Source organism: Cyprinodon tularosa, unplaced genomic scaffold, assembly GCF_016077235.1.
Source record: "Cyprinodon tularosa strain WSP-4 unplaced genomic scaffold, ASM1607723v1 ctg16, whole genome shotgun sequence".
NCBI classification, from domain to species: Eukaryota; Metazoa; Chordata; class Actinopteri; order Cyprinodontiformes; family Cyprinodontidae; genus Cyprinodon; species Cyprinodon tularosa.
In genome coordinates, this window is record NW_024038437.1 from 1,011,816 (window position 1) to 1,038,833 (window position 27,018).

The 27,018-nt window shown below is 37.5% G+C and overlaps 2 protein-coding genes across 3 annotated transcripts in view; both read right to left on the reverse strand.

The window, feature by feature from the left end:
- Nucleotides 1-7,088, reverse strand: part of LOC119780385 (transcriptional enhancer factor TEF-3-like) — a 44,839-nt gene extending 37,751 nt beyond the window's left edge. Inside the window, exon 1 of the mRNA XM_038280415.1 lies at nt 6,954-7,088. The gene's annotated coding sequence lies outside the window, so the exon portion shown is untranslated. The remainder of the gene's footprint in view (nt 1-6,953) is intronic.
- Nucleotides 7,089-23,277: 16,189 nt separating this feature from the next.
- Nucleotides 23,278-27,018, reverse strand: part of si:dkey-82f1.1 (DENN domain-containing protein 2A) — a 49,487-nt gene continuing 45,746 nt past the window's right edge. For both annotated transcript variants that reach the window (XM_038280417.1, XM_038280416.1), the window contains exons 17-20: nt 26,868-26,973; nt 25,243-25,524; nt 24,262-24,348; nt 23,278-24,144 (exon numbers count right to left, since the gene is read on the reverse strand). In XM_038280417.1, the coding sequence (XP_038136345.1) occupies nt 24,113-24,144; nt 24,262-24,348; nt 25,243-25,524; nt 26,868-26,973 (507 nt within the window). In that variant the 3' untranslated portion in view covers nt 23,278-24,112. The remainder of the gene's footprint in view (nt 24,145-24,261; nt 24,349-25,242; nt 25,525-26,867; nt 26,974-27,018) is intronic.

Sequence of the window (27,018 nt, forward strand, 5' to 3'; positions counted from 1 at the left end):
CCCTAAAACCTAAAACTAAAAGAGGATTGCTAACTGTAACTTTAAAAAACCAAACTCCAGTTTTGATGGGATGTTATACACATAACTGTAAAATAAAAGGAACATCAATCAGGGTCTGAAAAGTGTAAAGAATTCAGCTCCTTTAACAATGAAGCCCCAAAATAAAATGCAGAGGCAGGTGATATATAAGTTGGTGGCGAAGTTTAGAAGACGAATTATGTTAGAAAGCTATATATTTTAAGTTTTCAACAACTAACTGGGTACTGTTCAATTAGTTAACTAAAAAAGGAGACTATGGTACAATGGTGAACATACGACATTTTCGTCTCCACTAAATTTGATCTTGGCAAGGACAGTATTTATTTAGCAGCCAAGAAGCCAATGGTAACATCAAACAACTAATTTCCAGCCCTACAATATATTCTAACATATTTACAAGTCAGCATCTTACTGACAGATTTTTAACAAAGCAGCGATTATTCATTCTAATGTCTTCTTCATCCAAGCAACCCTAAAGGCTCATAGGTCAGCTGGTTAGAGGGACACATGAATCTCTCAACTTACTGCCAAAGTTTGAACCTGAGTGAAGATTCATTGCTGCTTTCCGCTGGCCTTTTCATCGCATCCTTAAAATGGCTAGCTAATACAAAGGCATATGCTTTTTTAAGCCAGATTTGGTAAGCATGATGAAATTGTTTCCAACCAAATCCCAGTTAGAGAATAAATCATTGTGTGGGCAATATATAAAATAAAACAAAATTTTTACTCTTTTAGCCCTGTCAGTTGTTTCTACTCCCTCCAGGAAGGCAGATGCATTAAAATGTGTGAGAAGCATTTGTCATACAGATGTTTGGAAACAAAGAGTGACATAAACCAAAGGTCTGCCAAAAAAAAAAAAAAAAGCAGTGAGGCAAGAGTAAATACAGCTGGATCAAAAAAAACTAATTAAATAGACATAAAGAACAATTACAATTGCAAAAGTGACTCACAAATCAAACTGGCAGATATATGATAGCAAATAAACAGAGAAGATAATCATATTTCCAGGGCCGCATTCTTCTGCAGGGAGCTGTCAACACATGGGTACAAGTTTGGGACTTTTTTCCTTCCCCATTGCAGCATGAAGCCCTTTCACTACAGCACATCTCTGTAGCTGGGAGCCACACAAGGCAGGAAATGTTTTTCTTGGCCGATGCACACAAATTACTACTAGTCCACATAAGCACTGCAATATCCCTGACACCCTCCCTAATAAGCGAGCTAAAAGGTCTGTTGAGTAATGGTTGTTTGGTTGAGCAAGACACAGAACATTTTAAGGAAAAATGTGGAGCAGACTGTGAGCTAAGGCTTTCAATTCAGTTGAAATTTTCCAACCCATAACAAGCGAAACACATTCCTTGTTTTTTGGATGTTTTGAGATATAGCATTTGATTGTTTAGTAAGGAATGGCATTTACACGTCATGCAGGAATTCAGCCTTAAATTCAAAGTATTTCACTCTCAGCAGACAGACGTCTAATTTTGCTTGTTTTGTCTATGAATCCATATTTAGGCTGCACAACAAGACTCAATGACATTTTTAAAACCACCAAGTCATCTCTTAGCAATTTCATGTATGCCTTTCAAGATATTCTTAGCAGATATTTGATTTGGCCACCTGATTTAATAACACCCATCAGCACTTTAACAGCATTAACAACAATAAAGACCTCCATAGAGGCTTTGCATCGATTGTGGTTGCCTGAATGACTTGAGCTGTTGACCAAAAGTGATCGCAGGGATGGGATGGCGATAAGAGCAAGAGCTCCAGGGGCTACGCTGACTGTAAAGGAAGGCCCGGCGCGGCTGTTTGAGGGCAGTGGGGGTAAAGCAGGCCAAGCACAGCTTCGGTCTTGTCTTTTTCTCAAGTCATAAATCTGGATTTGTCACAAGGCTGTCAGGTTGAACTTAGGGAGCAGCTGGAGGCAAACTGAGAGGAAGACCAACAAATAGACACGCAGATAGACAGAAGAAGATTCCCATCAACAACAAAGAGAACTGCCTGAGACAAAGAAACTAAACAGGGACAACCTGAACTAAAGAAATTAAAGGAAACACAAACTTCTCCTCTCTCCCTCCAACATGGGAACAGCTGAGAGATATTTGTTGTGCCCCAAGGCGCAGCAAAACATCATTGGCCACCTTGGTGTTTATTCGTTCACCTCTCATACTCCCCTCCAGGCACTCAAAGGGTAAACGTCTATTCTAGTTTAGGGTTACAGCCAAGTTGCCTTGAACCCCCGGACTTCCATGCACACATGCCATTCCTGACAAGCCATCGTGCTCCCTAGTGCGCATCACCTGCCCCTGCCAAACCCCCCCACCCTAGAGAAAGGGGTACCTCAGTACCTTCTTCGACAAAACCCCAACAATGTTACCCACCAAGGCAGGGGTCTGCAACCTTTCATATCCAAAGAGCCATTTTGCTCCGAGTCTGACCAAGTAAAAGCTCTTTAGAGCCGCAAAGTAGATGACATTTTAGAAAAACATTTTGTTTTTTTTATGATCTAGTATAGGAAATTAGTTGCCATCTTAAACAACCAACAATGTATGTATTTTATCTTTTAAAATAATATTAAAACACATAAATTCCAAGCTAATTAAAAGGAAAGTGACTCTAAAAACATATTTCTGGTTCTTTTAATGTCCTTCTTATCCATCTTATAAAAAACACTAAAGCTTTTAAGACTGGTATTTATTTTGTAGTGCATTATTTAGGTCTTTATATACATTTTAGCCACTTTATGAGCCGCTGCAGAGGGTCCAAAGAGCCACATGTGGCTCTGGAGCCATAGGTTGCAGACCCTTGCACCAAGGACTGCCCCAACCAATCCCAACCTCCGTGACTAAGAGAGAGATACCTGCCCCTCCTTCCTCTGCCCGCCTTCGGCCACCCCAACTATTATTACAGGCTTTATATGGGTTTAAGTGTTGATCAAGGGATGGCCGTGACCTCAATCGACAGCTAAGCTAGGCTAGGCAAAGCTGGGAGCTAAAGGAGCTGTCTGGCACAGTGACAAAACAAGGCGATGACAGACACTGTCTGAAAGCGCCACCGCCTGCATCCGCCCAGTTTTCCACCAAGCAGATCCGCTATCAAACAGTCGGGCAGAAGGCCTCTCTTTGACCAAACCATCTGTCACCAAATATCTTTCAGCAAAATTCTGCAGCAACCTCACCTTCCTCACACATGTTTGAAAATGACATCAGCATACGAACCACTAAGGAAGCATTGTTGTTAGTAAAATCCTGAAATTATTCTTTAATACATAAACCATAACACAAACCAATTCAGTTATTAAAAAAATTCTAATGACAGATTGCACTAAATTCCCAGCAGTTTGGCGCGCATTCCAGTTAAATGATCTGTTGAGTACTACGGCTTAACAGAGTATCATTTATAATTTTTCAAATGTACATCCTTCTAATGGAATATGAAACTCAAAGTGAAACTAAAATCTTACTTTGTTAATAAGCTAAGATATTTGTTGTGGTTAAGTGAAATATCTTTTTGCAAAGCTATTATGAAAGCTATTATTATGAACACTGCATCTGCGAGTGAGACATTTTTGTTCCTCATAGCCTAAAAGACATAGGCCTCATGCTTTTTGGACACTCTTGTAGTATGTAGTTCACGAGTAGCCATGTTTAATCCACCATTAAAGGGTTTTTTTATGGCGTTAGCCAACAAACTCTATAAAAGACGGTGCTAAAAACATTACAAAAGCACTGAAGAATAATTCATCGCTTAATTCAAAATTTTTCATCTGGCAGCTTTTTATACCATCTGCACATAAAACTAACAATGACAGAGGCATTGATTGATTGTAAGCCCTTTGAGAATAATGTGACTGGCTACCATTAGTGGGTAACAGCACTAACTTCAGAATTTGATTTGCAGCTTCCAATTAGTGCTAAACAAACTAAATATTTCACAATCTTTGATGAGTGTAGAATACATTTCATTATCTCAAGTTTAAACTAAATGATTTAGATGATCAACCTATACTGGAAAAGAATCCACTTTAAAACCTATTTTGATATTTATTAAATCTTTGTTGTCACTGACTGTGAAAACTTAAACTCAAGTATTAACAACTGTTCTTTCAAGTCAAGTTTGGAAAGGACTATTTGTGATTTTCTCACTATGTGATCTGTTTGCAAAAACAAATAACAAAAATAAAAAACTTAAAATTTTCCCTAACATCTAATGGAATGAGTGATCTTATATATCAAACCCTCAAACTGAGGACTGTGGGAGCTTCAGCTCAACAGCTGCACAGGAAACGTGAGGGATGTGAATCATGAACATAAGGAGATGAACATGTGTGTTCTAGACAGCATATGAAACAAATTGTGAGACGGGTTTAACCCAATTTCAAGCTCTGAAGTTTTAGAGAAAAGATGTTTGTTATGTCCTCATTAACTACTACCAGATTTTTCTCTGCCTGTATGTGACAAAGAATAATACTGCTGCACACTGCTGGTAAGCTGGTTGAATTTAGGCTAATATAACGCTCCCCTGTTTACATTAAAGAAAGAAGAAAAAATATTCAGGGTTTAAAAGCTGAAATGATGCTGAAAGAGAGTTATCTATTATTACTTACTGTCTGTGAGAGCCCATTTAAAATAATACCTAGTATTAACTTGTTATTGCATTGTTAAAAAAAGTTACAGAAGGTTGTGGATTAGGAATTTAAAAATTCCTCCTAAATTTAGTAGGTGATTTTGCTTTAATGTCTAAAGCCTGTGTGTGTAGATATCAATAAGTTAATTTTTGGTCTCATGTTGTTGATGTTATAATTATTATTATACATTATTATGTTGTATATAAAAGCCCTTAAGTCCTGAGTTAATATTTAGAATTTTTGTTAACACACAGTAAACTTGTGGTATTTCCAATCAAGGTTATTATTAGGGATGCACGATATTGGGATTTTGGCCGATATCCGATATGCCGTTATTTTAAAACTCATGTAGCCGATAACTGATAATGATACTGATGTTAAAGCTGGACAAAAATAAGTAGTCATTGAAAATAGCAGTTTTGTTATCCATTTCTGACACTTTGAAAAATAATATACTCAAATATATTTTCATATGCTGATATCAAATAGATTTTTAAAAACGCGGTATCGATCTATTTTACTTTCAAAATCTCGTGAAATTTCATCGTTCTGTTACAAACTCTCGTGATATTTTGCAAATTCTTGTGAGATTTTGTTAGTAAAATAGATCAATACCGCGTCAATATATCAACATATAAAAATATGGCAAAATTTCTTGAATTTTCGGGGGATTTCGTAGCATAACGATGACATATAGCAATATTTCATTAGTAAAAGAGATTGATATGGTGTTTTTAAATGGCAATATATCAGCATATGAAGATATTGTGATATTTTAATGTATCAATATTTTTAAGTTTTTAAGTCTGTAAAAAAGAAGTTTTTGAGGAAGAAGAAGAAGTAGTATTTTATTAGACTTTAGAAACTCAGAAGCTGATCAAATATCGGGTTCAATATCGGTGGGGTGAACGATGTCCGATATTCAGTTTTAAGGCCGATACCGATAGGCGGCCGATTATATCGTGCATCCCTAGTTATTATATTATTGTTACTATATCATTTTTAAATGCTTCCTTTTCAAAGTTAAGTTTGTAACCAAATATATCCGTTTTGACCATAAACAACAGATTGTGAACATTGGACATTGCATTACTATTAGCTAAGGTTAATAAACCATAAATTAGAGCTTAGCTATCCTGCAGGGAAGCCCATTGACCTCAAAGCTGCTCTGGTATTTCCTGGCCTTGTTGTCAATTTGTCCAAATTCCTCCTTTTTTTTACATAAGGACACTTGGTGGACATCAAACATACTCTGATAAATTTTTCTATGGTAGAATATTCTAAGTGGAGTTTCCTTGAAGAATTTCAGTTGTTTTTGTGAAAAAAATTGTCAATCTTTACTTTGCTGAAGGTAAAATGCAAATGCACTTTGTCTGAACAGAATCTTCACTGCAAAAACAATCTAGAAATAAGTTTAAATGTCTTTATTTGAGTAGGTTAATAAGATGATTTGCCAATGGAATGAGAATTTGTACTCTTAAAATAAGATTATTAGATAAGATGCACTGGAAATAAGACAATGCAATTATTATTTTCTTATTTTAAATCTAAATTGTCTTGTTCCATCAAACAATTTCACCTGAACAAATTCACTTATTTTAAGAAACAATTACTTATTTAAATTTCACTTTTTTGCAGTATGACCTACTGAAGAATCTTTATCTACTTTCTGATTTACTATAAATGCATACATATTAGTGTTGTCACGATACTAAGCTTTTCAACTCAATACCAATACTAAGTAAAATATTCGATTCTTGATACCATTTTCGATACCACAAGGATAAAAACAAAGACTCCAACCTTCTACAGAAATATTTTCATTAATAAACAAAATACAATAAATAAACACAATAAACAATAAGAACAATATTTTGAGCTTGTGTTCTGTACACAATATTAAGCAAGCTTGATAAAAATAAGTGTTCCTGACACTAGCCAAACCAGTTAAAAAACAAAAATAATTCTCATCAGCCCAAACTGTTACAAAAAATGTCTGAAACTGAAAAGTGCACAGAATTATTCAATCACACAGAGTTCAGAAAGGGCATTTTCCTCTATTCTGCACTTTAGATGAATGACTGTTTAGGTGCCACTGGTGGTGGCACTGTATCGATACTTTTGAAAATGAGTATCGTATCCGGATACAATGTTTCAGTATCAATACTTTTTTTTAGTATCGATACTTTTGACAACCATAATACATATCCTTGAATGTGATCTTAATTTACTTTAAAAACAACAAAAGTAAGCAGATATGATGAGAACAGAGATGAGCGTACCGTACATCTTGCCCTCATCAGAGAGGATGATCTTCCTACGGCCACATGGTGGGTAGATTGCCAGGGCTTCCTGGAAGCTCTGCTCGATGTCCGGGCTCCACACGCCCTCAGCATCGTTCTCCAGGGGTTTGTCGAGTCCATCTCCCAGCTCCTCACTCCCACCCCTTGGGGAGGGAGCTGGCACCCACTCGGCAGACGTGGTTGAATGTCGGGTAGAAGACCACGGAGGCAGAGGTGGGTGTAGAGTTGGAGTTGGGACGGTTGTTGGCAAAAGAAGGAGGAAGAGGCTTTTTTGAGAAAATCTGAAATCAGAAATATTCGGAGATAATGAAACATTTAAAGGCTGATTTCTGATATTCGGACAAAATGAGGATGTTAGCAGAGCAGCTATTTTACAGTAGCTAAACTAACACTGTTACAGTCAATCAAAAAATACAAGTTGCATGATAACATCTGCAAATTGTAAGTGGGAGCAAACATTAAATATATCTGAATCAGTTATTGCTGACAGGAAAACAAAGAAAGTTGCTCCTGCTATCAAAGGAAAGGTCAGGAAGACACAGAAGAGCATCAGTTGGTCTCTTTGTTGGTTAAATGCTGAAGTGTTTAGAATAGAAGAAACTTAAATGATCAGAATTTAAGTCTCAGACGCTTCTTCTTGTTGCTTGTTTCCTATTTAATGCTCTAAGGGATCATTAAATAAGGCCTTTGCTAAGTAGGAGCCCTATGTTACACACAGGCATTGAAATTTCATCCCTAGCTACTCCTACATGATGCATATACATTAAACCATTGTATATATCTTTGTATTTCTTTGAAATTAAATTATATTATGAACTATAGAAAGTCTATAGAAGTCTTGCATGTCTTATAGTTTTCCAGGAACTTTGTATTAAACATATTTCTGCTCTTTTTTTCCGCTTGGACCAGTTAAGAAAATATCATATGAAGACCACAGAACAGAGAACATTCCTTCCTGGTGGTTGTAGAACATGTTTATTGCTGAAAAAAATAATTCCTTTAGAAGTTTGTGTAGCAGTAGATCATAGAAAACTGTCAGTTGTCTAATTAAACATCCTCTCTGATGGGTAAGAAATGATGCTGGTTCAGCTCATAAAAAGCCCAAACAGATGGATAAAGAAGCAAAGCTACAGAATGCCAAAGGGCCATAATGACCTGCGCCCATTCACCATGCAGTGTTGATGTACATCATTAGACGGTTACTATCTCTACCAGATTAGGGCAGGGAGGAGGGGCCTGCATTAGCGAGGGAAGCTGAGAGGGATCTATTGGAGTGTCTCCACCCTCTGACCATAATCAGAGTTTCAGATCTGCTTCAGAAACAGGGGCCTGAATATTCTTAGACGTGTTTTATCAAACTGCTCCCAGCAGCATCCCATAAGGAATCCCTACCTGTCTACAGTTCATTAGTATATATCCCTATTTAATCAAGTTCTATGAAATTCTTAGAAAAAATACTAACAGGGATAAGAAACTATGAAAGTTTTACAACAGATTCACATTCTGTTTTCTCTATATGCGAGTTTGTTTAAGATATCCACATGGTTCCTGAACCTCTGGGTGAAGAGAATGAGACAGACGTCGGCTCCGCCTCTTCCTATCGACAAGCACACAGGAGACAAATGTGAACAATGGTCGGACGCAGCGAAGAAAGAACAGTCACACTCATGAGTCAATGCAAACAGCGTTCGTCTTTGTCACGGGCTGTTTTCCTGCCACAGAGAAACTATGACAACACTGTGTCCGTTTAAGCCAACAAAGGCAAAAGCAGCAAACATTACGTCACTGAAGAGACTTGGTCACCAAGTCAGTGCTGTTGGCAGATAGGGAGAATTCACCCGGTCTGGAACAACTTCCTAACCATCTTCCATCGTGTTTCCCTTTTAGACAACTGTTGTTTCACAGCTTTTCCTGCCTGGAATGTTAGTAATGGACATGAACATCACAACTTGTGGAAAAAAACACAAGGATGGATGGATGGATGGATGGATGGATGGATGGATGGATGGATGGATGGATGGATGGATGGATGGATGGATGGATGGATGGATGGATGGTCCTCGCTGGGGACGTTGCAGTAAGTTAAAAGAGGAAGACAGCCAGACTGGAACCCTTAAACCTTTAAAGTGCAAATATTGAACTATGTTAATCATCAATGCTGATTTTTAACTGATCTTTAGGGACTCTGCAGTATAACAATGGATCCTTAAACCTTATACAATTAGCCTTAAAGAGACATTTTGTTAAGTTTTATCTGAAATATATCTTTAAATTAGCCTTTCTATTTGACCCTTTATGACTAAAACATTGGTTGATGAGCAAACCAATACCATAGCAGCTCAGTGCTCATGCATATATAGGAATGTAGCCTATTTTTTTTCCCTGAACGTATTTCCGGTCGGAGGCTCCTGCGCTGTTCTGCAGCTGTGAAGTCAAGCATATCCATATTGAATCAATCCAATCTAGCAAACAAACGAAACCTTATATTTAAGATGGATTTTTTAGATACACAGAAGCCACCGGCTTACAGCTTAACCGAGACACCAATGGCAAGTACAGGTACGTAAGGCGAAAAAAGTAAAAAAAATTTTAAAAAACGTTTGAAATTCGAGGATGCGCTACGAGAACTAGCAGAATAGTGCTGCAGTTTTGTGTTTTGTCAAGAGGGGGCAGTATCATTTGAAAACTTTGTCATGCCTTTTTAACTGATAAAACATTGGACAACAAAATGAAATCTCTAAATAGTTCTCAAAGAAGAGCCTAAACGGACTCCTAAAGCAAAGCATAAAACTGTTAATAGATCTCAGGCTGTAGGGATCTAATTATTTGACATAGTGCCACTACCTTGAAATCAATATACATTCCCTTACAAAAGTTTGTTTTATTTCTCTTACAAATGTTATTCTAGCTTAACAGATCAACACCAAGTAGTGCAAGGAGCTGGTCTAATTGTGGAACATAAAAAACACTTGCTCTTCAAAACATCAGGAATAAAAAGTTGTGCCTTTGCATCCAGGTGTTTTTAATCAGATGCCCTCAAAATAAAACCTATAGCCTGCAGAGCTTACTTGGTTAGTAAACTGAGTCAACCTGTGTGTAATACAACTGCAAACGTCTGAAGCCATGGTAACCGACAGGCAGGGCAATGAGCATTGAGCGGGGAAGGTCATTCTGGAGGAGCTACAATTACCTACAGCTCAGGTTAAACTAATCTGCTAGTTAAGTTAAAGAATCAATAATAAATCGAAGAATTTCGGGGATTTATTTTCCCAAAAGCATGAAGCGGATAATTGTTTTTCTTTTTTTTTATACAGAGCTTAAAGGTATACAGGACGATCTTTTATGTCTGAGTGGATCTTCTAAATAAGTGGTCCTCCTGATGTCAATCATTCTGGTGATATATTTATGTAAGGCTACGTTCACACCAAAAGCAGCAGAGGCAGCAGGAGCAGCTAGTTTACATGCAAAGTCAATGGTTGACACACGTCAAGGTGTAGCAAAATGTCCTGCAGCGCATTTTGACCGCTGGTATGTGGGGGTCTGAGCGGCTCCGATATTTGAAGGCAGAATGGTAATCTGGATGAACTGACTGCACAGATGAAGTTTTCATTTGGACTTTCTCACCTAAAAACATATTAAAACTACTGTTTTCCCACTGATCACAGCAAATATAGCCGCCAGACAAAGAAAGGATGTGGTAGCTCCGCCCAACGCGCATTAGACCCTCTCATCAATAGCGCAGTTGGACTAAACTTGCTTTTTCTGCGCATGCGCAATTTTAGGCATATATCTGTGGTGAGCTACAGTTTTAGACAGTCATTACTGCTCACCTTTCTCACCGGGGTTCTTTGAAAAAGGCAGAGGGTTGTGAAAGAAAATGTGTCAACAAAATGTATTAGAAGAAAAGAAAGGCCTCAGAAGAGGCAGATATATCCCAGAATGCTTTGTGCGAAGATCTCTCCTCTCAAAGCATGATGGGATTTGCTGTCACGGTGGCCATATCAAAGATAACGCAGGCGCCGCTTAGTGGAGGAGGAGTTACGTGACCAATGGGAAGCAAAAAGTAGTGATCATCTGTCCAAACGGTAAGTTAACTGAGTTTGCTATTAAAAAATTCTCAAAAGTCCTCCACAATACCTTTAAGCAGTACTGGCAACAATGCTACAAAGAAGGTAAAGAAATACCTTAAAAGACTTGTAGTTCTGCAGAGTATTGACTCTGGTGGCAATTTGTTGCATTTGGAATGCAACCATTCGTATAAATAAACTTTTAATAAAATACGTTACGGTCTGGTTGAAATATGACAATGTTCAAAGGTCTAGGGTTGTGCACATTATGCCATGGATTTCAATCTAACAGTTTTTTCTTAACTCAATTAACAAGCACAACATAAAGCATGAAAATAATTTTTAAAAAGCAGACATCGAAGAGACGCAGGACCAGTGATGGGACTAACGGCGTTGAAAGTAACGGCGTTACTAACGCCGTTACCTTGTTTTAGTAACGAGTAATCTAACTAATTACTTTGACTGTAACTATAACGCAGTTACCATTGCAGACACCCCGTTACTGCGCGTTACTCAGGTCACACAATGAGCCTTTTTTCATGATAAGACTCGTGCGCAGCTGCGTGAAGCTGACACCCCACCCACGTCAAAAAGAACTCTGCAAATAGACTGAATGGTTAGTGCAACGTTAGTGAAGATTTGTGCAGAAAAAAATATTGTTTGTGCTACTTTTGTTTAAGAGATATTAAAGATTATTTTTAGGTCATCCAGAGGTGCGCGCCTTGTCATGAGAGAGGGGAGGATGAGAATGGCTGATGTATAGTGAGATTCCGTCTGTCAGTTGGGTAGGTGGGTGTTTCTGCTGGTGGGTGTTAACGTACAGCACACACAGAGAGATGGAGAGTGAGGATGACTCCGGCAGCAAAACAGCGTTTTCCTGATAGAAATACCGGTGTTACGTCGAGCTGCGTTTCCCCATACGGTTTCCCCTGCATCTCCGCACAGCGCAGGCGGCACGATTCACCGCACACGCGACAGGAAACGCGCATGCTCGCTAAAGGCGCGCAACAGTCGCCCTGTGCTCGCGCCACAGGAGAACTATGGAGAGCTGAACGATCAAATGATAGCCTATATGGAGAAAGAGAGAAATCTGGATGGATGGATGGATGGATACTCTGCCTTCTCAACCTACTGTATTTTTTATTTTAAACATTATTTGATGGCCTTTGTGGCAGGGATGGAGATCCATATTTTATGTCACACACAGAGTATAGATAGATAGATAGATAGATAGATAGATAGATAGATAGATAGATAGATAGATAGATAGATAGATAGATAGATAGATAGATAGATAGATAGATAGATAGATAGATAGATAGATAGATAGATAGATAGATAGATAGATAGATAGATAGATAGATAGATAGATAGATAGATAGATAGATAGATAGATAGATAGATAGATAGATAGATAGATAGATAGATAGATAGATAGATAGATAGATAGATAGATAGATAGATAGATAGATAGATAGATAGATAGATAGATAGATAGATAGATAGATAGATAGATAGATAGATAGATAGATAGATAGATAGATAGATAGATAGATAGATAGATAGATAGATAGATAGATAGATAGATAGATAGATAGATAGATAGATAGATAGATAGATAGATAGATAGATAAATGTTGCAGTACACAGGATTTCAGAATTAGACATCCCCAGTTATTAATTTCATATACTCACCAGTTGCAATAAATGCAAAACTCTCTGCAGGTTCTTGTCTTTGTCGTTCGCTCTATTCAGCTGGCTTTGGAAACACACGGCGAGAAGGTGGGGGCTGGGTGGTGAGGGTTACGGGGGCGAGAAACGCAAAAGTAACGCAATAGTTACTTTTACTAGTAACTAGTTACTTTTGTTGTGGAGTAACTCAGTTAGTAACTCAGTTACTTTTTGGGAGAAGTAACTAGTAACTATAACTAATTACTTTTTCAAGGTAACGTGCCCAACACTGTGCAGGACACGTCCCTCCATCCTTATAGCCTCATATTTATTCTGGACATCTCAAACAGTTTAAAATCATGTAACAATTTCTTTTGTGTTTTACAAAAAACCCTAATTGAGATCATTTTCCAACCAGTCACCCAAACAGTGAGCTATTATTAGCTTTTTTTTTTGTTTTGTTTTTTAAATAACAGCCACATGAAAATCTCTGGAAAAAAACAAACACCAACTAATGAGACATTTCTACTGTTTGCTAAACTGATCTCAAAACACCTATGACTGACCCCAGGCGACTGCAGGTCACTGGGAGATTTGTAGCGGCCATAAACCATTAGAGTGCGGCTCTGTGCCTCCCTCTGTGCGTCTAGTAGGTTAATTAAACTAAGCCATGTTTTAAAACAACCCCCCCCCCCCAATCAGTAACTCCTACTTCTTCCCTCACTCTCCAGCCTGATTCCTGGTGCTCCTTCACGGCCCCCTCCTTGATCTGCTCAGTGGGATAATCCCCCAGCTGGAACTGCGGTCATAAGGCCAAAAACCCACCAAACCAATCCACTCGCTTCTTACACAACTATTTATACGTTGACCAATGACACAAGCTAATATAAAAAATTCACAAAAGACGGACGTTATGGTGCGTTCTGCACGGTTTACACTGTAAGTCCACTTAAAGTAACACACAGAAACTGTGAACACAGAGGAAGCTGGATCTCTTTCCCCCAAAACTTTACTGCACACGGACACTTCTCAGTATCTTTCACATATTTCTTCTGTAAAAATGTTTGAGTTAAAGCTTAAATAAGCTCTAAATATCTCTTTGGTCCCACCTGCAGCAGTTCCTGTTAAACATAGTGTTATGCACGGAAGTGCATCTGTCTTCTCTAGTGGTCAAAAGCTGCACTAATAATCATACTGGGAATGTGAGGGGCAGGAAATATTTTGAATATAAAGTACCAGATCAGGCAATAAAGTCCCTGTGAGAGAGCCCGTAGCGACCAGCAGGTTTGTTTTGCTGGGATTTAGCTAAAAGCACTGTTCTCTGGCACTGATTCCCACTGCGCTGCACCAGCAGGAACTTCAGGGCTTAAACACAAAGCTGAAGGTTTAATATTTTCAGTGGTTAGGATTCATAGTACCTCTTTTTGCTTTGAAGGTGTCGTTGTTGTGCTAATTAGTAGTTCTACACAAACTCTAAAGGCCTTTCATAGTATTTATTTGCTCTTAAGCTACTTATTAAAATGTATTTTAGTGATCTAGTGACCATTTTAAAAGGGGCCTTTTTAAAGTACTTTTTGTGTGACCGGTGTTCCATGTGAGCCCCTTCCCCTTTACATCCCAAATAAATATACACGCATGGGGGGGAGGAATGAGCAGGGAAACTTTGCACACAGTAGATGATCAACTAAAGGATGATCCATCTTCTGAATCCTTGTGCCAGGTCTTTTTTTCCTCCCTCCTGTGTTTTTTTTCTTTTTTTTAGGGCTGACTTGTCTTTTTTCTCCAACAGTTTTAAGCACACATCAGCAATATGTAGCAGGGTTGGATAAATGAACTGGAAATAAATATTTTGAAATGCAAAACTTTGAAAGACCTTTAGATAAACTGTAAAACACTTACAGGAAAGTTTGAAGAATAAAGTTGCTTAAAAATCGTGCAAAGAACATTTAGTTCATAGAGGACAATGTTTGCATTAACAGAAAAAAGCAGATTAAGTGTTAAAACTCAGATTTCAGTATAAATGTGGCCCAGAGATCATTTATGCCGTCTTCTAACCTGTTGTTTGCTTTATTGATTATTCGTCACTGAAAGCAGAAAACCTGCAGAGAATTATCTCCTGATTCTTCCAGCTCGATTGTTCTGATTTAGTCTGAAAGCTCGCTGATGGGTCCAGTTCCCAGTAGAAGGCAGCTGTCTTTCCATGACTTTAAATATCCACTCCTTCAGATCCCAAATCTCACCAGTAAATGACCAATTTGAAAGTCATTAAAATATAACTGTAAAACTGATCATGAATATTTCACATCATTTAAACCTTTTTTCATTTTCTTACCATGCAAAAATGGTCATTGTATTTTATGTTTAATTTATGTGAGGTGGAGGAAAAAGATTTTTATGAAAAATAATCTTAAAAGGCTGATCCCCATAAGTTTTAAGAGATAATATCCACTATCACTGTTTGCCCTTAGAGGTCACTTTCTTAGTAAACTGGCTAACTTGATTTGTTTAATAAAAAAATAAAGATAAAACTAATGTGAAAAAAGTCAAGGACAATCAATGGACCACATTCATAACGATGTTGTTAAGAAGCTGGTTTGTCAGGACTTTTTATTTCTGCCTCCTTCTTTTGTGTTCAGGAAAATTAAGAGAAAAGCACAGATGGTCTATTAGCCCCGTCAATGGAGATGTAGATCAGACAAGCTGCAGACAAGGAGGGGAGGGAGGCTGCAAAAATGCTTTGCTCCAACAGCCTCATATCAGAGGCATTATTCATTTTTCTCGTGTAAGCGGGGGAGGAATGATCGCTATGTGGGATGAACACAACAAACCAGGATAGAGAAAAAAAACAAAAACTCTCCTATGCTGTGGAGTGGACCTGTCTCAAGGCTATTCTAACACACGGCACCGGAACGAGAACAAAACGCAGAACTGTTAGCTCCTCGTTTAAACATTATGTTTCATCCACCCTCTCACACATGCTGCCGCAATCCAACCAACAAAAGCCTTAAAATACAATATAATATAACAAAACACTAAGTTGTCTGAGAATATAGTGATCGCAATGGCTATAAAAAACAAAGATCAGAGGCCATGGAGGAAAACAATAAAATCTCTGCTGGCTGGAGGGAACATTTCAGGGGAGGATGGAACAGGTGTGTTTTTTTTACCTCCCCCCCATCTCCCTCCATTCATTCGTCACAGTGCTCTAATCCACCTGTTGCTCCTCAGGAAAACACACTCCTGCCAGCTGCTACAGTGCACACCCTATGACCCCCCCCCACACACACACACGCACAAAATATACACACTTTTACACCATCGTTGGACTAATCATCTCAATTCACCTAAAAATACACGTTGGCTGTAAGAAATTATATTTCATTTCATCGTCCCCTCAGTTGTTTTAGGAGTATCCTCACTCAGTTAAACCATAAAATAATAAAAATAATTAACTTCACGTATCAACAGACTACTCTGTTCCAGTTCATTGGAGCTAATGTGTGGATTTTCCCAACATGGAGGCATATTAGTTCACATAAATGTGCCTAACAGTACCAGAGATGACTGGATGAACAGATTTTCATGGTACACTGAACCTTCCTTATTTAGCTGCTTATTCTGCGTTTCAGTTGACTTTATTACAAAATAAATGATGGAAATATATTAACGCAGAAGCATTATCTAAGGTAGACTTCGCCAGCATTATACAGGCCTTTTTTTGGTTTATAACTTCTACACTTCAGCACATAGAGATAAACCAAAATAAAATAACGAAGGTTTCGGTTTTCCAAACATAAAGCTTTTAATAACATCATAAATAATTCAGATAGGTGTAGTTAGTCAGTCTGTGGTTTCCTGCTCCCTGAGTGATTTTTTTTCTTCAGCTGACTCTCTACTGATAACACGTGTTTGGCCTTGCAGTCAGTTTCTTTGTTAGCTCCCCTTGCAAACTGTTTCACTTTTCATTTCTCTTTGTATTCACTTTTTTTGTACATTTACACCTTTTTTTTTCTCCATTCCTTCTCATAAACATAATTGAAGTGTATTTAATGTGTTGTTACTGCCCTGGTCCTGGGTTTGCTCCTAATCCTGCCCAGGTGTGTTGATGACCTGAGACTCCCGTCCTCTCCCTGCTGCTGTGGAGCGGAGTATAAAGCTGGCTGAGGAGAGGATCTCTTCTCTCCTTCTCTGGGTCTTCGTCAAAGTCACAGACACGTCCTAAGCTGCTGATGCTGCTCCATTTTGGATCTCCGTTCAACACGCTTCATAAGTTGACTTTTTCCTTGTTTTGTTATTGTCTGTTTTGTTATTTTCAGTGACAGTGTCTGTTGAGAATCCGTATAAGAGTCACAAAATAACTAATAAAAAATGTGAAATTAACTTTTCCCTCCTTTTTCATCAGCGCTCAACATTTAGAGACACAATGTGTCAAAAACAGCCACACAGGATCTCCTACCAACTGAAACGTTTTAGTCAGAACACCAGAACATCAAATGGTCCAAAATAAAACGCACGGTAAAACTAATACTTGAAATCACTAGTTACAATCATTAAAATGCCTTAAAGCAGTTTGACCTTAAACTGTGGAGTTAACCAAAAGAAAGTTTAAAAAAATGTGTGATTAAGGCAAATCAGAGTAAAGTCAAGGCTGTAAAGAAATGACTTTCAGAGAACTGACACTGTCTTCATGTAGTTACAGATAGGATATGAACTAATTAATCAACTTTGAGCACTTTGAACGTTTATTTTTTAGTTATTGTGGTGATCTAATTGTTTTTAATCTGCGTGAATGTCTTTTTACACTAGGTACCTGGGAACCAAAACAAAACCATTATTTGAGGTAACTTAGAAGAACATTTAAATTGATCATAAGCTTAATTTAAGCTGTCCCATATTGATAGCTATGCTTTAGAAAAAAGCAGGTAAAACTGAAATTCAGGAAAGACCATCGCCCATCAGCCACTATTTTTATTTTCATGCATTTTTTCCATTCAATCAGCCGGTAGATGAAATCCCCTAATTACTATTTCATTTTTTTTTTGCATATTTGGAGGAATAAATGAGTAAACAAGTAGAAAGCACTTTGTTTTGAAGTATTTTAAATTGTGGCGATTGTTTTCTTTTTTTTTACTCATTCTTCCTTGCAGTCATGTTCGACGTGCCGCATTTTAAGACCAGCTAGGTACAGTTTCAAAAAAGGAGTCAGGTTTAAACGGTCAAGCTTACAATTGCGGAGGGAAAACGTTTCTTTATTTGTGGAGGTATATTTGAAAACAGGTAAAGCAGTAAAATAAATTTGACCCCAGGTCAGACAAACATAACATTAGGTATTAAAAGATAGAAGAAGCCAAAATTAAGCCATGACAATAAAATCTGAAATAAGTCCATACATTTCATTACTGTTCAGTCAAAATATTACTTAAAGCGATCTTTAATATTATGCTTACTGCCATATTTAAAACCAACGTTCACACATGGCTTCAATAATTAGTATCTAAAAGAATTGTGCTTTGTATATTTTCACTATATTTCATATGATAGAGTCTATTCCAGCATCATCAAAAGTCAATTCCATAAAAAAAGGATACAATATGTGTTTTCGGCAATAAAATAAACAATAAAAATTAAAACTAAAAATATAGCATTTTATAAATATTAGCAATTAATCAAAACTACATTAACATTTCATGGATAAAGTAAAGGGATACATAAGGAGACAGGATAAAATGGTAATAAGCTGGTCTAAAATAGGGACATAAACCTGGGATAGCCTTGGTGTCCTGAGCAGCAGCCTAGTTTGCTTATTACTAAGGTCGACTGGGTTGATTAACCTCAGCCCTGCTTTACAGTGAGACAATGATCCTTACCACCAGGCAAAGACACACTATAATAATGATTAGCCTATAATCTTTTAAACTTTGCAGTAAATGATGAAGGACGGAGATGCTTTGCATCATTTGTAAGTGAGAGGTGGAAAAATGATGAAGGGCCAAAATAAAGTTAGGGTTAGTTAAACCTTAGCAGTTAAACCTGTTTTTATCCTATTTAATTCAAAATAAAATTACACTTACATAGCCTGTTTAGGAGCTCTCTCCATGGTCTACAAGCTGCAGGTAAATTTCTATATATATATATATATTTTATATAGGACGTAAATCACAAGAAAAATGCCTCTTTTTTATTACAATAAACCATATTTTTTTTAATTTGTTATTTCACTTTCAATCCCATCTTAATTGGTTTATGATGTAATGGAAGAAAAAAATGAATCCTTTAAAATTTGGAGCAAATCGGCCCTAATATCCAGAAACCTGCAGTCAGTTTTTGCTGCAACAGGAAATAGGGTAAAAGTATATATTTATATAATTTGTGAGTTAGTAAATAGGCGGTGCATCAGGCTGCAGAGGAAAACTTTCCCCCCGGGTCAGGCGCACGGATGGCAGCCTGATCCCGGCTGAGGCGCAGGAAGTCAGAGCCACAGCTGCAATTAAAGGCAGGAGGAACAAAAAATGCAGGAATTCTTGCTGAGAAATGTGAGATATTTCAGGTATGCTATGTCCGCCGGTGAATGGGAATTTATTTATTGAAGCAAAAGTGAAGCTGAAAACTTTACGCGACCCAAGAAAAAGAAAAAGACGCACAGAAAAAGTAAAGAGCAAAAACACTTGAACTGACTTACCTGCTGAAACTCTGTTACAACTCCAGCAAACACATTTAGACAGACAGGCAGGTGGTTCAATTACTCTCTCTCTCAATTAAAAAGTGAATTAGTTGTTTCTTCTTTTTTTATGTTTGTTTTTCTTTGCCTCTCCTTTGTTTGTTTTCTGTTGCCCCGTCTCCTTCCTGGAGCCGCCTGTTTGAAGCGAGAGGACGGCAGGAATTTGAGGAATTAGCCGTGGTATGACATGAAGCCTGGAAAAAGCCAGAGAAAAAGACCAAGGGAGGGAAGAAGGGGAGGGGAGAGGAGAGGGGAGGAAAGTCTGACCGGTCAGCGCGTAATGAGGAGGAGGAGGAGGAGGAGGAGGTTTCTGGAGAAGAAAGTGACTAAACCAAGAAGATAGGCAATCACATCATGATTAATAATATTACATTAAATTGACCGGGTTACTGTTTGACAGCTGGACAAGGGATTTAGATTATTACAAATAATATTTACAATAGTGTTTATTATCAACTGATGTGACAGTATATGTGTACCATAAAAAATTATATTTCCTGATCAGATATCAATGATAATCTGCAAATGATTGTTCAGAAAGCCTGTTCCAGTATCAGAACCTACTGTAAACCATCTAAATGCAGTTATTAAGCAAACAAAATGCTCATTTTTACTGGGTTTCTTTGTTCTGATTCTTTATTATGAATAATAACAGCAATAATGATTATTTTTAACTTTTTTAAAAAAAAAATTTACATTTTAATTTATTTTCTTGGTAAATTTCGATATTTAATGCTGAAACCAAAAGTACATGAGATGTGATTTTAAACTTCGGACCCAGAAAGGCAACAAGTGCCCTGTGACCAAAACGACCAGGAGAGCCTCCTAGTGGATATCATGGGGATTGCAAAAGGTTTGTTTCCTAGAAAAGGAAAAAAAAAAAACTGTATGTCACCAAATGAATGCATTAAAAAAAAAATAATAATAAAACTGTCGACTTTTTTTTTTTTCTTAAATTGACACTGGGTGTATTTCTTTATATTTGTGATGATTTTTTTTTTCTTTCCCTATTAAGCATTTTTTCCTTCTGAAAAAGATTTGTAAACCCTTTATACAGGAGCATTGCCCATGCATACATACCATAGAGTTTGGTTCCAGGTGTTCATGGATACTAATACTAAGCTGCAGCTATATATATATATATATATATATATATATATATATATATATATATATATATATATATATATATATATATATATATATATATATATATATACCTCTATATATATACCTCCTTTATTAGTATTGTGTAATCACCATTAGTTTAGCCTTCAACATAGATATCTAAGGGAAAGCTGCTGCTCTTTAAGATTTTTTTATGTTTACTTTGGTTGTCTGTTGTTTTCCTCTTGCTGTTGTTGTGTTCTCTGTTTTATTTTCCACTCATCTCATACAGGTGTGGAAGCAGACTTCTAGGAGTAACTGTGTTGGCTGTTTTTTCCTCTCTCTTCATGCACTCTTTCCTGTCTCTATCTGTCTTTCTCTCTCTTTTAGTTATTAACCCCTCTTTCTTCTAACCTCCCTCTCTGTCTCCTTGTCTGTTTTATATGATTTTAACCCCCAAATTATTTTCAATAAAGTTTCATAAAATGCTTATAAAAGCCTTATAAATGGTGGCTTATAAAATGTGTCATAGCGCATCCTAGTGGAACTTACAGGTGCTGCAGAATTCTTGTCCAGAAGAAGCATATTTAGATTTTTGGCAACCAGAGCTTCACTGATCATTTATCAAATACAGCACTGAATGTATCTGCATTTGTGGGGGAAAAGGACCATTCTGTTTTAGCTATAAGCTATTTTGCATTATGGCAAAAAATTATAATAATTCAGCTGTTTACTGACATTTTCTTTGTTTTGTTTTTTTGTCTACAAATATCATCTGAACTTATCATTCATATTTGTTTTACCTTAAACTGTTACTTAATGCAGACAAAACTGAGGATGTGTTGTTCATCTTTTTCAAACAGAAAATCCCAGCTAGTTTGTTTCTTGTTATAAATATCTAGATGTAGCCAAGGATGAAAATCTATCTGAAGTCAGTTATCAAAACTCTTATAAATAATAAAATACTGTATATATTTCTCCCAACAACAGAGTAATTAGAGCTTCTAATTATAAACTTTTATTCAGTATTTTCTATGTTAATATCAGGCTGAAGGAAGAAGTATTTTCTTACAGTGTCACTTTCACTTGAAGCTATGCAGCCCGATGGAATCACATGGTTTTTAACATATTTTAGGACATTGGAGAGAGCACTTCTGAAAATTCCTCTTCTGTTTTTGTTTTTACTGGTTCTTATGTCCTGTTGTGTCTCCTCTTAGCAGCTATATGAATTGTAATAATCCCTCATATTTTTATTGATATCTGTATAAATAATAAGTGCATTGATCAGTAGTTTAAAACAGTATCTTACACATCTGTAAAAAGAACTGCAGGGGATGAGAAATATCTTATGTTCAACAATGACTGGATATATAAATGTAAAATCAGGGTAATTAAAGGCAAACGATGAATAAAGAAAGTACTGATAGTCATTGTCTGCTGCTTTATCTGGGCCAGGGTTGCAGGGATTGCATACTCACCACTTATCAACCAGCTCCGAAGCCTGAAGCGATCCAAGGTCAGCCAAGGAGCAAAGTCCCTCCCCGTGTTGTGTACCTCCCACCTGTGGGAAGTGTCTAGAACTCCCCCTGAGGGAGGGGTCCGGGTGGCATCTTTAACAGATGCCAGAGTCACCTCAACTGCCTCCTCTTGATGTGGAGGAGCAGCATCTCTCCAAGCCTCCCCCAGTTGGATGAGCTCCTCCTTGTGGAGGGAACTGATTTCAGCTGCAGGCTCTTTACATCATGACCATACAGTAGCAGCCATTCAAAATGGCCCTTCCCAATCAAACGCCGGCCGAATGGCTGCCCACTTTCCTCCAACTCCCAGCAAAATCCCCTCCAACTTCCAGCAACTGGAGTGACCTCTTGCATATTTTTTTTTTTACTCTGACTTCACCATTTCACTGAAATATGGTGTCTGACCAGGAAATCATGGTTCCTTTATATCCTAATGTCCACAAATCATGACAGAAAGAATATTTTAGTGAAAATATTGATGTTTATAAAGGAATTGTAGCGGACGACCCAAGGACACACAGAGGGCCCATCAAGGAAAGTGGGGAATCGCAGTCCTCTTTTCCACCTCATCCGGGATCCACAAAATAACGATAGCCGCAAAAATCCATCTGTCATTCTCCTGCTCATTTCTCACCTCACTCACCCTGAGATACTTGAAGTCCTTCCTTTGTGGGAGGATCTCCTCTCTGAGCCAGTGAGGGCAACTTAGACTTAAAGGTTTGGATCTTTCTCCTCGCTACTTTGCACAAGGCTGCCTTAGCACATTAGGGATCAGCAGAACCAGAAAACATCCCACGGTCCCCAAACCCCTATCAGCCCTTTTCTATACCTCGAAATCTTGTCGATGAAAGTTATGGGCAGGACTGCTGACAGAGCGCATGGAGTCCAACATGCAGCAAAAACCCCTTATCAATCTTAACGCCTACAATGCGAATCAGACTCCTGCACCGCATGTGGCCCCTAGTAATGAGGCCAACTGTACTCCTGTAGAACCCCCCCATAAGGAACCATAAGAGAAAAGGTTGAATACCATCTACAGATTCATAAAACAAATGTGGGGACTGCACATGAATAGGAGGCATGTTACACACATACACCAGGGGTGCCAATAAATGTGAATGACACTTCATTCACCAAATCATAGTCCCTATATCTATGTTCCAGATCGCCAGGATCTGGAACATAGATATAACATGGTTATTGATGTTAAACAAAGACTAGTCATTCGTCGAATTTAAAATCACTTTATTTATGAAATTTCATTGCAATATCACTCAAGCTTAAAATGTCCCTAGTTGTTTTTTTCTCTTTTTTCTTTTTTAAACACAGTCAAACTGATTGATAAACATCACTGTTCAGTTCTAGGCACCTTTACTCCAGTAAAACTCCCCAAAAAGAGACATTTCACGTTATGTTCACCCTCCGATTCTTCTACCGTGGTGAGGTTAACGCCCCAAAGTAGGTACATTTCTTAAACAGTGACACATAACATCAGTTACACAAGGTTTCTACTACATGTCTGGACTAAAACTCTTTATCACCAGTAATGGGTGATTCTTTATCACTGATGTGAATACAATTTAGAAAGGAAAGATTAGATTTTTTTTAGAAGTAACATAAATTATTTTAAAAGCCTCCTGTTGATAAAGAAGTTGTACTATAATAGTCATAAAAGCCTTTATAAAAATAGCTGGAATGTAACTGAAGGTTTTATACAACACTGGTTTCTAGTGGCATTCCTCTTCACAGGGTGATATTAGTCAATTGGAACACAGTTGTTAAAACATTTACAATGCTATACAGTGATACACTGCAGAGACAGAACCTGGAAAACATTTACCGTGGGTTATAAGACTAGATTCTGCTTTCATACACCGGTTTCCACAACATCAACCGGACTAACTGTTAAAGCTGAGAACTAAACCCTATTATTCTCCAGATTCCCTCATTTTCACATATTATGAATCCAGTTCATTTCTGGGGACATCCGATGACCTGATCCTACGGCACATCCCATTCTGTACCCTTTGCATGTCCATGGAGGGCATCTTCTCCATCGTGTTTCATTTTTTGGAAAGAAATTTCATTTTGTTTCCTAAAAAGACAAAGCACAAAAATAAAATAAAGTGTGATAGAGAGCAACGTTTTCTTAAGAGAATTATGTTTGTTTATAACATTTGCTGATATGCTGAAGGAATAAAATAAATCTCACCGAGGCCTTTGAGGAATTTGTTCACTCCTCTTTGCTCGCTCCCAGGTAGTGAATCCAGGTACTCTTGCGCTCTAACCTCAAACAGACCTGGACAGAGATTATTAACTTAATAATTCAAAGTCAAACGTTAATCAGTTTCTCTAATTATAATAATCTTAGACAAAACATTCCAAACTGATTCTAATTCTATAATTTTTTTCGACGTTCGCTGCACTGTGAAATTTAAATGATCCGTGTGTTCACTTCCAGCAACAGATACGTCCATGGTTGAACCAGCTCCTGTTGCAAGTAGAGCAGCAACAAGATGCCTCTACCAACATGTCTTCACATTTAAAGTTTTACCCTTTCTTATGATAAAAAATAGCTCCAGCTCAGGCAATTTGGATAAAGGAAGTATGGGAACAACAACCTTCAAGTCTTTTCTCTGATTACTAATTGATTAGTGGAGCAGTGGCCTATTGGTTAGGGCATTGCACTTGGTTCCCAGAGGTTCTGAGTTCAAGCCCCACTCCCAAACACTGCCCCTCTGGGTCCCTGAGCAAGACCCACGCCGCTCCCCGGGTGCCGCACGTGGCAATGTGCAATAAAGTTGAATTCTATTAATTTTAGTACTTGACTTTGACTAGGCCATTCTAGCACATGACTATGCTTTGCCATAAATGTATCATCTGGAGCCCTGGTTGAATGTTTAATGCTGCTTCTCCTTTAAAGGTAAAAGCACCATTACTTTTCTTACTTCTATTGTAGCAGACAGGTCAGATTTGAGGAGCATTTCAGGGTAAGCTCTACATGGGTGTGCTATATTTACTAATATGGGAGGCATTTGACACCTACTGTATTTGCTACACTGGAATCTAATTATTGCTGACAGAGTGAATGAACCATAATAAAAATCAATGGATCATTTAATCAGCTTAGTATTTAGACTGATCACATAAATACAAAGTATCTCTCCAAAGCTGTAATCATTAATCTCTGTACCTTTGAGGCCCTGTCTGCGCAGCTCCCTCTCCTGGATGAAGCCGCTGAACATTTGGGTCTCCATGAAAACTTCCAGAAACCGCCTCAAGCTCTTGGAAGTGACCGCCTTCCGAAAGGCCTCTCGCTGAAACGACGAGGGGGGTGAGGGGCTCTGCAATGTGGGCGAGGAAGGAGACTCGTCCTCCCGTTCCGATCCGCCCATGAAAAGTGAGTAGTGACCCACCATCTCCACAAAGAAACGTACAAAGGCCTCTGAGACCACTGCACTGAGAGAGCTGGAGTCTGGAGGGGAACACATAAGAGAAAAATAAAAATAAATAAATCATTTGACTTTAAATGGGCTGCCCTAAAAAAAACACAGCTGATTATTTCAGTTAAAAAAAAAAAAACAATGGAAAATCCACATTCTCCTAATCAGGAGCTCAAAACGTGCAATGACCAATATATATAATGTATTTCATACATATAAAGTAACATCCCCTGGAGTGTCTGGACTCTTAGTCTGACAAAAAGACACATTTCCTTTATATTTCTTTCTTTCAAGCATTAGGAGCTCTGGTAGATGGATAGATCAAAGTAACTATATATATTAATAGGTTATGTTTATCTGGAGTTTAAGTTTACATATAAAGTGCTGTTAAAAAGTTTACACACACTACAGTGGCATGAACACATTAGTGTGGCCTTTTACTGAACTCTTCCATAATCAGTGTACAACAAATACTAAAAAAAAAATCAATAAAATCAACAATCAAGCATTGGGTACTTCTTTTGTTGGTCTTTTCTAATCCATCCAGGGTTAAAATTATATGTAAAGCTACACAATGTGAGTAAATTACACTTTTATTACATTGCTGAATATACCTGAGAAATTAGAAGAAAAATTAAAGATAATAATAATAAGGTCCTGGGAAAATTACGGCAGGATATTAATACACTCCACATAAGAAATCGCATGCATGGTTGGTTTACTATAATAAAGCAGTTTTCTGGTGAATAATTTTTTTTAGTGAAACAGAGATGAGGTCAAATCAATTTTAATCAATTTGTTTGTTTTTTCTATTGAGAATCATCTTGGTAATTTCACAAATCTTGACCATTATATTAACCTAATTCTCTACTTAACATAATTATCTGATATAATTTTCTCACAGAGTGGTGGTAATAATTGAAGGAAAAAACAGAGAGAAAAAGAAAACTCAATCCTTTAGAAAAGATCGAATCATAGTTTAACTTAAATGATTAATATATATAAATGAAGCCCAACTGTATCTAATTTTTAATTATCTTGAACCAAATCTTCGCCCTGAAAAGAAAGGAAATTGAAGGTGTCCAAAAGGTTTTTTTTGTCTTTTTAAATTACTGAGGAAACTCAGCCAAATGTAAATGCCATATATTTGTATTTTAAATTTAAACTTGTGCAAAAAATTCTTGCTTTTAAAATCCATCCGTCCTACAAAAAAGTAGACTGAAATGTATCAATAACTCAAAATTAATGACATTTACATTCGCAATTACCCCGTACTGGCAATCTCTATTTGCAGAAAGAAAGAGATACCCATTTCATTTTTCTTCTCAGGTTTTCAGTACCATAATAGATAATAAATATAAATTTATTAAATCACCATCAGGCAGGTCTCCTTTCTCACAGGCCAACTCCCTCCTCTTTTCCAGCACCTGCTCAAGAGCTGCCTGCAGCTTATGAGGAAGAATAGAGTCCTCATCATCCAGCTGTTGAGGAGCAACAATTTAATATTTAGATAAATTCAGTTTGCA